This window comes from Solea senegalensis, linkage group LG2, assembly GCF_019176455.1.
Source record: "Solea senegalensis isolate Sse05_10M linkage group LG2, IFAPA_SoseM_1, whole genome shotgun sequence".
Lineage (NCBI taxonomy): Eukaryota > Metazoa > Chordata > Actinopteri > Pleuronectiformes > Soleidae > Solea > Solea senegalensis.
In genome coordinates this window covers 5,049,530-5,063,397 of record NC_058022.1, presented here as the reverse complement: position 1 = coordinate 5,063,397, position 13,868 = coordinate 5,049,530, and the positions used below count along the sequence as shown (strand labels likewise).

General features: G+C 41.1%; 1 protein-coding gene across 1 annotated transcript in view; it reads right to left on the bottom strand.

Annotated features, from left to right (window-relative positions):
* Positions 1–538: 538 nt before the first annotated feature.
* hecw2a (HECT, C2 and WW domain containing E3 ubiquitin protein ligase 2a) overlaps positions 539–13,868 on the bottom strand; it is a 37,441-nt gene continuing 24,111 nt past the window's right edge. Inside the window, exons 17-30 of the mRNA XM_044019514.1 lie at positions 13,044–13,146; positions 12,814–12,910; positions 12,403–12,486; positions 12,231–12,313; positions 11,194–11,314; positions 10,991–11,104; positions 10,494–10,646; positions 9,368–9,466; positions 7,508–7,637; positions 7,005–7,151; positions 5,683–5,797; positions 4,652–4,737; positions 4,058–4,170; positions 539–3,312 (exon numbers count right to left, since the gene is read on the bottom strand). Coding sequence (XP_043875449.1) covers positions 3,201–3,312; positions 4,058–4,170; positions 4,652–4,737; positions 5,683–5,797; positions 7,005–7,151; positions 7,508–7,637; positions 9,368–9,466; positions 10,494–10,646; positions 10,991–11,104; positions 11,194–11,314; positions 12,231–12,313; positions 12,403–12,486; positions 12,814–12,910; positions 13,044–13,146 — 1,557 coding nt within the window. The 3' untranslated portion in view covers positions 539–3,200. The remainder of the gene's footprint in view (positions 3,313–4,057; positions 4,171–4,651; positions 4,738–5,682; positions 5,798–7,004; positions 7,152–7,507; positions 7,638–9,367; positions 9,467–10,493; positions 10,647–10,990; positions 11,105–11,193; positions 11,315–12,230; positions 12,314–12,402; positions 12,487–12,813; positions 12,911–13,043; positions 13,147–13,868) is intronic.

Here is a 13,868-nt window from a genome sequence, read left to right as displayed (position 1 = left end):
CAAAGAAAAATGCTAATTTTACCTCACAAGGCTTACTGCATTAAACTAAGAATATGTTGGCATTTTAGGACTGAGAACTAAAACATGTAAACAGCTCACTCTCTCCCACACCAAAGTCCATTGAGAAATCAGCGTTTTTACCTTGCAGGGACACGGGAGATTCTGGTCGACTGCTGCCTCATTTAGTAAGTTTGTGTAGCTCAGGTGAAACCGAACCGAGCATTCCAAACATAGAAGTGACAAAATAACACATTTGAACTCACTATTGGAGGCAGAAGTGGATCAACAACTTCTGTGAGCTGTGATGTAAAATCACGTGTTTTCTCTATGGGCTTTTGCATTGTACGTCCTACAAGCACACTTCAAATAAACAACTGAACTAAACCTTTCAAGTAGAATATCTGCATCATCATTGTCACACCCGCTCAGGTCGGTCATTCACTATGGCTTCACTGCCCCCTTGTGTTGACATCTGTTAAAAGAACTTAACCCGCAGCTCCCTCAGTTTTCATAGTTATTGATTTGTGAGTCAGATGGGGGCATAGGAAAAGTGTCCATCGTACATTTTCATTTAATGGTCAGGGAAACCAAAGAGGCACTAAAATAAATATCTATTACATCAATCTTGTGTCACATCTATATCGCTCTGCAGCCTGTGCAAGGTTTTTCCCTCAGTGGCAAAGCACAGTCCGTACATTCAGCCACTAATTTGGTACATTCATTACTTTTACACAAGAGTGGGAGCTGATTAATTACATCAGTAGCCTTGTGAGTCATCTGTGAGAGAGAGAGAGAAAGAGAGAGAGAGCGTGTGGACGAATTTAAACGACAGGAAACCCTGCATTTTTCTATCTAACCTGGGTGTGAATGTGAATAATGAAAGAAAGAAAAGTACACAACTGTTTGTTTGTGTGTTTGTTTTCCTCTCAAAGCCAAAATAGAAAAAAGAATCCATTATTATGGATTAAATAAAATCTCATACGAGGCAAAAAAGTAGGAGAAGATCTGCACACTGTATATTCTTCACTTGTATATGCTTACTTTGACTATGTCTGGAAAAACAGGCACTTTTAATATCACTTTATAATGTACGATGTCTATTAAACTTGAGCCATTTATGAAATACTTACTATTATTATTATGACCTGTTTTAATATGTATGGTATAAAGGGATGGGCAGTATTTCTGATTTTTTTTTTTCTTTTTGACACATTTATGAGTTGGGTGTTTTATTTTAAAATACATTTTGATGTGGTGTTCTTGCCCATGTGTGACGTGTACATTTCTTTCTACAGACTGTATTTATAGTACCAGAAATTTGTGGGCCCAATCTCTGCTTAAAGCAGTTGTCGTGCGTGGCTTTTAAATATTAACTAAGAAAATGTCAAATTGAGTTCATACAATTGTGACTAAGCCCACCAGCGTTCCCCAGTAAAGCAGTGTTCACAGTAGCTCTCGTGTCGTCCCGCGACATTCCGGCACTGCTCACAGGAAGTGATTTGTTTTTATGTCATGACAGACGGAGGAAACAGCGACATTGCACAGCTGCAAACAGTAAAGAGCTGGTATATGACTGAAAACATACATTAAGTGGCCATTAAAACGTATAAAAAGTGAATTCTACTGCTCAAAAAACTCTCCATCAGTCAGTTCCGACAGAGCTCATTTTAAGAGGAAGGACGCATCATAGAAATAATGTTACGTAATTATTATTATTATTATTTCTCTAAAATTCAGGGCAGCCGATTGTCAATAGATGGTGGTGATTTCTTATCAAATATAATAGTTATTATAATAATATAGATATATTTTTGTTTAAAAGTGCTAAATTTAAATAAACATTTATTGACACATGTCTTCAATCTGCATCTGCACAGGTGTGCACTTATATTTCAGATAAAAATTCTGTATAAGTTGAACATTACTTACATAAAATCAGTCAGTTTTTGGTATTTTTAGTGACTTAGCACCAATTTAGTACAAAATAATCTGCTGTCTCCTATTGTTAAAAAAAGGGGCAACAATTTAAATAAATACCAGCACTCTGGAGTAAAAATCAATGACAAATCAACAATCGTGAAAAGATAATCTGCTGAGGAGAAGAAGAAAGACCAAATGAATTCAACATTACAGTAAAAGCAACCCTGATTTATGGTGACAGGATAGATAGATATGAATAGTGGGTATTGGAACTGAGGAAACATCACTGGCAACAAACTTTCCTTCAACAGGAACTCAAAGGTGTGCAGATCTTCTCCTTCTGTTCTGCCCTTTATTTACCTTTCCAGCTCATAAAAGAGCTCTATTTAAGAGGCAACAGTCCTGACCAGAATCTGCTGCCGCCATCATCGCACTGGATCAATCATCTGCTTTCAGACACACACTGATATGCGAGACACGTCCTCTGGAGATTGTCCAGAGGACGTTGTACTGTACGCGAGAACCCAAATGTCTGCAAAATCTGGACATTCTCTGGAACTTCTCCTGCCAGATCGAGAGTGAGAGCGTGTGAGAACATGGAAGGGGAAGTTCTGAGTGTTCTGCCTCTTGTGTTATGTGCGTGTGACCCACGTGCTCGGTGCCGTCACCTGGAGATTCTACCGCTCCTGTAAACGCGTCTGATTCATCGTATTTTGAAACGGCTGACTTCAAAAATGCCCACACCCAATTCTTCAGATGCTGTGTCGAGTTCATGTCAGTCTGTGGTGTGAGTGTAGTGTATGTATGTGTGTGTGTGTGTGTTATAGTTTATAAGACTGCAGCCTCAGTGCAGGAAGGACACAGATTGGAGGTCCAGGGAGGGAGACAGGAGCAGCTGTCTCTGAGGTGCAAGTTGGAAGTAATAAGAGGAGGCGAGACGCCGGAAATCTCTAGAAACCAAGGACGGACGTTAACTGCAGAGATAAAGCACACGTGTGGCTCATTGAACAAAGGTTACCATGAGAACAGGGAAACTTAGAACTGCTTTTCAATTCTCCGCCCGTCATCCAGAAGGTGTTCTCTTGATCAGGAATGTCAGAGAGAGAGAGGCGGAGAATTGGAAATGAATCCAGTGTGCTGGGTGACCAAAAAAAGATAGAAAGAAAAACGGTTTAAAAAAAAAAAAAAAAAGTGTTTTCCACGGGTGGGGGGTAGTTGCCATTTGAGGGTATTAGTTTTGTTTTTCCAGGTGCTTCACTGTCTGGAGTAAAAACCTGGGATTATTCCAAACCGAAGGTGCTCGTTTCCTCGACAGCGGTGACCAGCTTCTCGTAGAGCATGGAGAAGGACGGGTACGGTGGGAGGTCCAGGCGATTAAAGCAAGTGTGAGCCCTGTGGAGACACGGAGGCACACAGGAGATTATGAGATTATGCACTTCATTCATTCATTCATCTTCTATCGCTTTATTCTCCACATGAGGGACTGTGGACAGGTCACTGTGGACAACCATCCACTCTCACACCTACGGTCAATTTAGAGTGTAAGATTTTGCCTAATCTGTATGTATGTTTTTGGACTGTGGCAGGAAACCGGAGAACCCGGAGAACCCGGAGAACAACCATGCACACACACGGGGAGAACATGCAAACTCCATGCAGAAAGGCCCTTGTTCCGATAAAGTCCAGAACCCAGGGTCCTCTTGCTGCAAAGACAAGACTGCGAAACCACTACACCAACCGTGTGGTTCCAGAGGTTCATGTACAGTTTTCAAAAAGATTAGTAAGCGGATAATTTTGTTTTTATCTAGTTGTTCGGTTTGTTCAGTTCAGTATTAGATCATGAGGATGATTTTGAGCAAGCAGGCATCAATTTAAAGAAAACTGGTCGACAAATTCAGTGTTTATTGTCATGCGTAGAGTAAGAAAACATGTTTCTCTGTGCAATGTAATTCTTCCTTTGCTGTCTACATGAATGCCAAACTAACAAAAGCCAAAAGAAATAGATAAATGTAATAATAATAATAATGTAATAATAAGAATTAAAAAAAAGAATACAATAACAAAAATTGTGTTTCCTGTGTAAAAGTGACATAATCATCATGTTTCTTATAAAAGTGCAGTTAGTCAGTAACCCTACCTGGGTAAGGAGGTGATTTTTCCCCATTTCTCCACACAGAATCTGCGAGGTCCATTACTCCCCCGCAGAGAGGCAAAGCCCTCGTAGGGAATACTGGAGGTCCCTGTCACAAACTAGAGACAGAGAGGCCACAAAAGTTACAGAAAGTGTGAAAACCTTTGTCGTTTTTCATTGGTAAAGGTCCAGTGTGTGACATTTAGGGAGGACTTACTCTCATACTAACCACAAACGTGTTTATTTTAGTGTATAAGCATTTTAAAATCAAATGTGTTTCCACAGCAGATGGACAAACCAGCCAGAGCATGCATGTTGTGTTTTGAAGCAGAAGTTACAAAGTAAATCAAGAAAAACAGCTTCCTTTCTGGTATGTGAAGGCCACCGTAGTTCCCTGACATGAATTTGGAAAGAGAGGGCCATTTGTTGCAATCTGCAGTCTCACCATTAGATGTCACTGCGTCTTACACACTGGACCTTTAAAGTGTATACACAGACACACAATTGTGTGGTGTGGTGTGGTGTGGAGGCACCCCTGCAGTGCACCCAGCCTCCACAGGGGGGCCACCCCGTGTGCGTGCGGTCGCCCACGTGCCCTACCTGCAGCAGCCTCAGCCTCTGCTCATTGTTGAATCTCTCCACAGCTGCCCAGAACCAGCGAATCACTATGTGGTTGTCATGGTAACCTGGGGAGAAGGTTGGATGGTGATGGCGCATGAGTCAGATGCATAACAAATAAGATCTGCATCTCGTGTTCCTCCCCTCCCCTCCTCCCCTCTCCTCCCCCCGAGCTTCCGTCCCACCATTCGTACACCGTGATGTTTGACTGGTCTCTGCTGTTTAATGTTTAATGGCTCGGAGTTGTTTTGTCCGTCTCAGTCGATCCCTCTATTAAAAGAGTCTCACACTGAGTCACGGCCTGACTGTCAGGTTGAGTTCTCTTCCAGCTGCTGGCGGCTTTTCAAGCTGCGTTGGCCAGACCCTTAAAAAGCCCTTTAATATAATCTCTTATAAATGCTCTGGACACTGGCACTTGCGTCTGAGCACTACACACAATATATATAACACTAATTAAGTACCAGTAACTTTCCGGTAAGTTCCCAGTGCTCATTGTAAATACATTAAAGTAAAAGCCAATAAGGAAGTTTAAATTAGAAATTGGGAATAGTTCTCAAAATCAAGAATCAGGGCCTGTTAGAGTCATAGTTCAGGTGTTTTTTTTAAGGGTCTTACATACACCTGACTGCACGTGGACACAAGGAAAAACTTTTTTTAAAGTCTATACAGTCTATAAAGAGTGTTTGTCACTTAATCTTGTTGTTAGGCAGCAATTTCCAACAGGAAACTGACTCTGAGTATATGAAATCCTTTGTTTTGATTCAAATAAATGTCTCATCTGCACCACAATGAGGCCGTTTTAGACATAAATATACAGATTGTTCCAATACAGACTTTGAAAAGTCTGTCTAACCACAAAATAAATCATTTTGGATCTTGAGGGGAATAGTAGTTCCCAATGTTCCAATGTAGTGGATCAGCTGTCATCTACGTATTTTTATTCAATTCATTTTAAAAAATCTGGTTGAGAGTGCTCTCTAGTACTCTGGATCTACACGTGCAGCTTTATCTACCTCCTCTGTATTCTGTGTTGTTCCTCCAGTCTGCCAGGTCGATCTCTGCAGTGCCTGCAATCACCAGCTCCAGCTCCCTGGCATCGAACACCGACACCAGCCGCACATCCACCACCTAAGAAACAACACGCACACACGCACGCAGACAGATGAGCAAAGGGAAAGAAGAAAAAAAAACATATGCAGTCATTTATCACAGTCCTCCCACATACATTAGTATGTCTGAGGCGTCGCAGAGCTCTGTGAAAACACAGCCCCGGCAGCTCTGCAGTGTGAAAACACGGCGAGGCAGATGGCACACGGACAAACATCGCTGAGGAGAAAGTTTCCATCACTTTGTTTACACCAAATAAAGCAAGTGGTTTGATTTGTTTAGTGAACCAGGGCCTATGAACCAACACAGACACACATGTCGTTCACACAGAGGTAGACAAAGCAATGTTCTGACCGGTTATTACGGACAATGTTGGACTTTTTTTTAATAATCTGTTAGGAAATCACATTACTGTGACAGGCTTCAACAGTTGACAGGTGATTTACTAAGAGTGTGTGCAGTGTCAGTCTTATGTAAAGTACCTTAAAGGGTATGTTACCAGGAAATGACTTAAGTAGAAGTTGAAGTCAATTTTTTATAATATTACTGAAGTAAAAAGTCTTAAATTATGTGACATTTTCTGTACTTAAGTATCAAAAGTCATTTTCTGACATAAAACGTACCTAAGTATTTGTACTTTGTTACATCACCACACTGCACAGTTCGGACTCCATACACTTAAATTATATAGTTCATTATAATGTTTCCTTTCTGGTATAAACATACTTTTGGGAAATGTACAAACAAGTTGTTGTTCAAGACATTAACATGTAAATAAACAAGTACATTTTGAGTTTCCCTGGATTACAGATTACAGTACATTACAGAACATTTCTGGTGATGTTTCGGAGTATTTTTTCTCCACAGTATACCTGGGTTAACATCGCAGCTCATCTCTCGGCACAAGACAAATATTTACTGAAGATATTATTAGCGACCAGTAAGAAAGCTGTCAGGAGAAAGTGGCTGCAGCCCGGGCCTCGAGCCAGGGATGGGCATCGTGACAGAGGTCCAAATAATGGAGAATATAACCTGAATCTGCTGAATCAACAGACTGACACATTTGATCAATTTTGGGATTAGTGAATGTATATATGTCAAATTCACTGAAATTTTCAACTTCTTGTTTCGTTTTTGTCTTGAAAATGAGGGAATGTGTGTGTGTGTGTGTGTGTGTGTAACAACAACAACGTAAAGACACTAGGAGATCCAACATGTGGTACCGTACCTCATAGAAGCCTCGGACGAGGCTCTCTGTCTGCTGGGCCACGCCTCTCTCTATACGCCACTTGACCATTCGCTCAATATACTCCTTCTTGTTCTTCTCGGACACGGGGATACCAGCCCCGCCCGGCTTCAGCTCTCGCTCTGTGATCTGCACAGTTGCAGGCAGATGTGGGGAGAAATTACAAAGGAAGTTTAGTTTTTGAGAAACAGGTATGGTTCAGGGAGGTATTGGCAGCAACATGCCAATGTTGGCAGCAACAGTAGACCAGCAGCTGTGAGCTAAAATTGATGGTTTCCTCTATGGAGTTTTGAATGGGAGAGTGAAAACTCCTTTCTTCATGGCTAAAACAGGCAAGAAAAACCATGAGGAACAAACACAGAACCTATTCTTAACATATGATAGACTTAAGCAGGCGTAGATTTTATTTCCAGGGTCAGGTCACACTCAACGGCAATGTGTCAATATCTCGTACAAACACACTTAAAAAATGTCTCTGAACGTACCTGTCCAAAAACCTCCTCGTTGACAGTGAAGGTGAGGTCCAGCATGTCTTCAATGTCGTTGTCCTTCATCCACTGAAGGCTCTGGTGGAACTCCTCGTCCAGGAACTCCAGGTCACTCAGGTCACACGGACTGTGCATGGAAAGGGTCAGAGGTTAAACACACACACACAGACCAGCTGTCCTGCTCATAAACCACGGCTGATTGTAAAGAGGGAGGCTGAAGATCAATTAACTGATGAATAAGAGACAGACAAGTAAAATATAACATAAACCCAAGAAGCAATTTGTTACATATCCCTAGAGATATGTAGATATGAGAGAGGACCTTATACTAATATTGGGCTATATTTAAATGAAAGTATTATAAGTATATTTCTTTTATCTATTTGCATATAAAACAGTCTTTGCTGTTCATTCCTTCACTCACAGACGTTTATGCTTTGTCAGTACACGTTTTAGCTGAAATGGAAAGGACTTGCGTTCTACTATTCCTTTATTTTTGATGTTTTGATACTGCTGTTTGCATCATCATACGGGTGAGGTACACAGGATGTATAGTGTTGCCAAGGAGACAGTGAATAAGCAGTTTCATTGTTGTTTTTTAAAGCCAAATAGGCAACATTCAGCTTCACAATGTCAGGAAACAAATATGTTAAAACGTATACACAGAGGCTATAAGAAAGCGCAATATAGAGTGTCTTATATCCTTTTTTTCAGCACAACCTGTAGGCAATCTGATTTTCATTAACTAACTAACTAACACACCTGAGCAAAAAGTACTCAAAACTGATTAAATAAGAAAAACTTGTGAAATTTTGAAATACATCATAGTTCAAAGTTCACTATGCAATAAAAACTGTCTATTTTGTGACTTCTACACAATTATCGCAACTCCCGTTATAAAACAAAAACAATGCAATATAAAATGAATCATAACTTGGATTCAACAACACATAAGAAGATGAAAAAACACATTTTGTAAATCCTAATGTGACCTATAAACACACACCCCAGGATGTCCATATAAGGAGTTTTGCATGATTCCCACGTCAATTTACCAAGGGTTAATATCAAGTAGAGTAATGATGTTCAGAGCGTGAGAGTGATGTCACACTCTGTCTTTGTGTGCTGTTACCAAGCCTCCGGTGTGAGGACGTGTGGTCTACGTGTATAATGTGCCGTGTTCAAAATGCTATTGTTTACCAGCTTCACCAGGAGACGAGAACCTTTTGAAAACTCCCCGCATTACTCACGACGCGACCCTGTTTCCTGAAAACTCGGAGTTCAGGATGAGTTCAGGATGTCCTGTATATGATGTGTATGTTGTGATCATGTGCGAGTTCCACCCGGGAGCCCGACAGTAAACACGGGTCGTAACAAAGCCGCACTCTGCACATCATTTGTGCAATAGCAGAAAAAAGCCAGCTGGAGGAAAGTAGGTCAACGTGTCTATGACTGGATCTGGATTCACTTCCACAGAAAGCACAATTTTGGGTAAAATAAGGCTTCAGAGAAATAAGACCAGGGTTAGTTTCCATGATAAGAAATAGACATAGCCAGGTATCTTACTGGCATTAAACGCTCAACTATAACGACTATTAGTGCTCAAGTATTGCATATTGGACCTTATATTGCTATTATTAATTATTATTAGTCAAGATGTGGAATTGTAAGGGTCCATTTTTTTTTTATTTAATGCCAAATAAAATAATTTTCGGTCCGATTTAATGTGATTCTTATTACTAGAGTGTATAATAAATTTCAATTCTACAGTAACACTGAAATGAAGAGAGAATGACTTTTTTTCTGATGCGTTTAACATCTATCTGTCTATTATAACACTTGACTGAGGGTACGTACATGCGAAGAAGCCCCTTGTAGAAAGGTCGAGTGAAGAAGGCGTCCAGCAGATACTGATGGACGAGAGCGAGGCCCAGGATCCGCCCGCTGAAGCGAAACCTAGGACACGGCACAGGAAACACAGGTGATATTTTAATATGTCCAGTAGAGGGTGGGCCATATAAGCTTAAAATGATGACGCTATAGTCCATCGTGATATTGCAGTTAAGATATTCATGATGATATTTCACAGATTTCAGAGTAAAAGTCCTTGTGTTGACATGGAATGATGCATATTTCACACAAAATAAATCTGTTAATATCAAAAAACAGACAAATAAATAACAACATGGACAATTGTGATTAAAACACTAACTGTGTTATAAAAATAATGCAAATATAATTAGCATTTTCTTGTGTCTGTATTCTGTCACCTCGCTGGCAGCTGTGCCTCTGTCACATGTGCGGTGTTTAAAGGAGGAGGAGGTCGCGGGCCATTATATTTATAACGTGATAGTGGTGGCCCGCAGGCCACAGTTTGACACCTCTGATGTATCGCGTATGGTATTGTTAGGGTACCTCATGATTCCCACACCTACAATATACAGAGGGTTTACACTCAGTCTGTCTGTCTGTGTTGATGTTCATGACTTACATAAACTTTTTCAGGCTGAAATGTTTCAGAGATATTTAGAAATAGAAATTTGTTTAAGGATTATGGTGAAAATTAGTCTCTCTTGTAAGAGATCTCTGGTCCCAAAAAGACTAAAAATCCCCAATTTGTATGACCAACACATTGTGTATAGACTATAAATCCACCTCGAGTATGGCCCAGGCGTGATTATCCATCTACTCAGCCATTCATCCATCCATCCATCCACCTGTCCATCCAATCACTGTCACTTAAGCAAGGACCGAGCAGTGGAGCCACAGGCTGATGAAACAATTTCCACCAAATTGCTTCATGCTATTTTGGGATCGACAACACAACCAAGCAAGACAGAGCGACCGCTTCACTGACAGCACGACAGCACGCCCAGCTCCGGCAAACACACACACACACACACACACACACACACACAGAGAGAGAGGGACTAATTATACAGATGCAGAACATGCTACAGACACATGAGCGTGTAAACCTCACCACTCGTGGTGGTTGTCCACAAAGGCAGACATGGGGCTGATCTGGACTGTGTACGTGTCGTTGGCTGAATATTCAAACAGGCCATAATACGGGTTGAAGAGTTCTCTGGACACCAGGAAGAAGAACTCTCTGGAGGGTCCACTGTAGTCCAGTCTGCAAAACACACACACACACACACACCGTAATACACACAGTGTAAATATGTTATGCAACTGCAAACCAATTAAAGGAACAATTGCGTGTGTCGAAGATGTTTATTTTTATTTTATTTTTTTCAGCAAAATACCATCTGTAAAACCACATGGACGCCGTCAATCATCTTAATAAAGAGCCGGCTGCTCATTCACCTGTGATGTAATCAAAGCTTGCGTCATTATACGCTGTGGAGATTACAGTAATGCTGATTTGCATTTGCCACATTAAATCAGTAGCGGGGTAGAGGAATACACGCTTTGCACACTTGATAGGGAAATTAAAGGGGGGGGGGGGTGTCTCACCCATCCTCGCCCACAAAGCTGACGTAGAGTTTACTCCTCTGCAGGTCTTTACGGGAGTAACACATGATCTGGTTAAAGGCGTCCTCCAGAAGGTGGTCCCTGCGTATGATCAACCTGGGAACACACACACACACACACAGAGTTATACAGTGTATACACACACAGAGAGCAGTGGTAAATGAGGCGATCCCTTTCCAACATACTTGACTTTCCCCGGTCCTTGGCCGTATCCCTTTGTCTCCAGCTTTCGATAGAAGTTCCTCAGTTTTGCCTCAAAGTCTCGCTTGTAGGGAGCGGGCGCTCGGGCATTGGCTCTCTGAGTGCCTGAGATGGAGAGAACGACAAGAAAGGAGGGAGGAGGAAAATGTCACAGTGAAGAATAAAAAAAAAGGGGGAGGCAGAGACACGGGGAGATTTTAATGATCCCCAGTGGAGACGAGGTAAAGCTGGACTGTTTTAAAATTTTTGAATTTGAATTTATTATTGGATAGTCCCTTGAAGTGAATCATCTCATTTTATTTTGGTAATATAATTATGTATACACAGCACATATGTACACCTATTGCTCTTTTATTTTGAAGATGTTGAATGGTTGTAATTTGATCTACAATCAAGTAAACTAACATTAAAGTAGTCAAATCGGTGTATTTCATGATAGCTTTTTTTACATAATTAGTTTTGGCTGAGCTTTCAGATTGTAATGCTTTGTTATTTTGGAAAAATATGCCTTCTTATATGGTCAAATGGAGGTGAGACAGCGAGCGCGGTACAAAGAAAGTCGCCAGTTTGTGGATTTTTTTTTTTTTGTGGATTGTGTGGGTTCTCTCTAGATATTCCAGCTTCTTCCCACAATCCAAAAACATGTAAATTGGGGATTAGGTTGACTGGACACTCTAAACTGACTTCAGGTGTGAATGTGACAGTGATTGGTTGTTGCATTATGACAGCTGGGATTACCCAGCTCCCCCCCCACGACCCTCAAATGTTAGGATTAATTGGTAAATAATGGATGGATGAATAGATGTGGATTGTGGTTATTTTATGTGATTGTGAGTGTGAGTGTTTCTGACATCAGGGCATGTTAGCGACAGTATAATAAGATACTGTGAAATCGCTTTGTTTGTTTAATAATAAAAAAGAATATGTGGCATTTCATAACCCGGGAAGGAATTTAATAATGTTGAGATAAGGTGCATCTTGTCAATAAATGCGAGACAGAGCGAGACAGAGTGAGACTTACCAGGGGAGCTCTGAGGCGAGGAGAGGCAGTAACCCGGGTGCAGTAACGGTGGCACGTATGACATCACCTCCTCCTCGAATAAGCTAGAGAAACAACAGTTTAAAGCTGGATTTGCTGTATTATTGTTTTGAAGGTGGTGGAGTTACCAATCAGAGACATGCACAGGACTGACCTCAGCAGCATGACAAGGTCAGCGTCGCTGGAGAGACGAGCCAGCCCGTTCACTCCCTCAGTGCGAATAAACTGCACCTTCTCTCTGCAAACACACATATAAACACTATTCTTGTTAGGACACTGCATTTGACGTGCCGTCCATTTTCCACTTTTGTTGTTTCTTAAACCTGTCCCTGACATAAACCTAATTCCAACCCCCTCGCAAAGACACACATACAAGTACACAAAGACACACCGTCACACACAGCACTAGTCACACGTCAGGGGTAAAACTGGCACAATCCATCAGGGTTAAAGGTTAACTGTGTGTTCAGGTTGACTGATGATGATGATAATGGAGGTGATGAAGGTGAACAAGGCTCGGGAGGACGCGGAGACAAAGACAGAGAGACACTTAAGGAGGACATACTTGAGCGAATGGTTCCTGGCAAGCTCGGGCTGCCGCTCCTGCAGGATCTCAAAGATGTTGGGTTGCCGTAGAAACGCCACTATCTTGTCATTGTAGGCTGGCAGAGGGACGACGAGAGAGAGAGAGAGAGAATGAGAATTATGTGCTGTGATCACACACACACACACACTTACTTCATGGTGTGAGTGAGCGTGAGTGTGAGTGTTAGTGTGTGATTGTGCCGGACTCACCCACAGGAACGACATCGTGGTACTGACTCCGACTGGAGCCGCTGAAGGTGCTGGAGGGGCGGGGCATGATGGGTGGGTTGGTTTGGCGAGTGTCATCCACTACCTGTGACAAAGAGAGGCATCAGGTCGCACCCTGGTTCTGAGAACAACACCACTATTCTGTACTGTACTATACTATATTGTACTGTACTGTACTGTACTATTCTATTCTGTACTGTACTATACTAAACTGTACTGTACTATTCTATTCTATTCTATTCTGTACTATACTATACTATACTATAAACCATACTATACTACAATATACTACACTATATTATACTATACTAAACTATACTATACCATACCATAAACCATACTATAATATACACTATACACTACTAACGATACAATATTATACTATACAATATTATATTATAGTATACAATACACCAAACAATTGTACAATATGCTGTACTATACAAAATTATACTATACTATACATTACAGTATACTATATTATATTTTCCTCACACACTGTTATAGTGAAATTAGATCAAGATGGAGTGAGCGATGAGGTGACTCTAATTATTGAATTATTATTTACTATTATCATTTGTATCATTTTCTACACACTCTGGTCAAAGTTCCTCAGCTCTGCTCTGATCACATACCCCGGTATATACAGTAGAAGAGTACTTCTAAGAGTACCACCAGACGAAACTCACATACGTACCATAGTTTGAGAACCATGGTATTTTATCACATTACGTAAGCGACAGCTGTCAGGAAATAGAGCTATTAAATGCAGATTTTCACTGACGGCAGCGTTAACTTTGTGCTGCT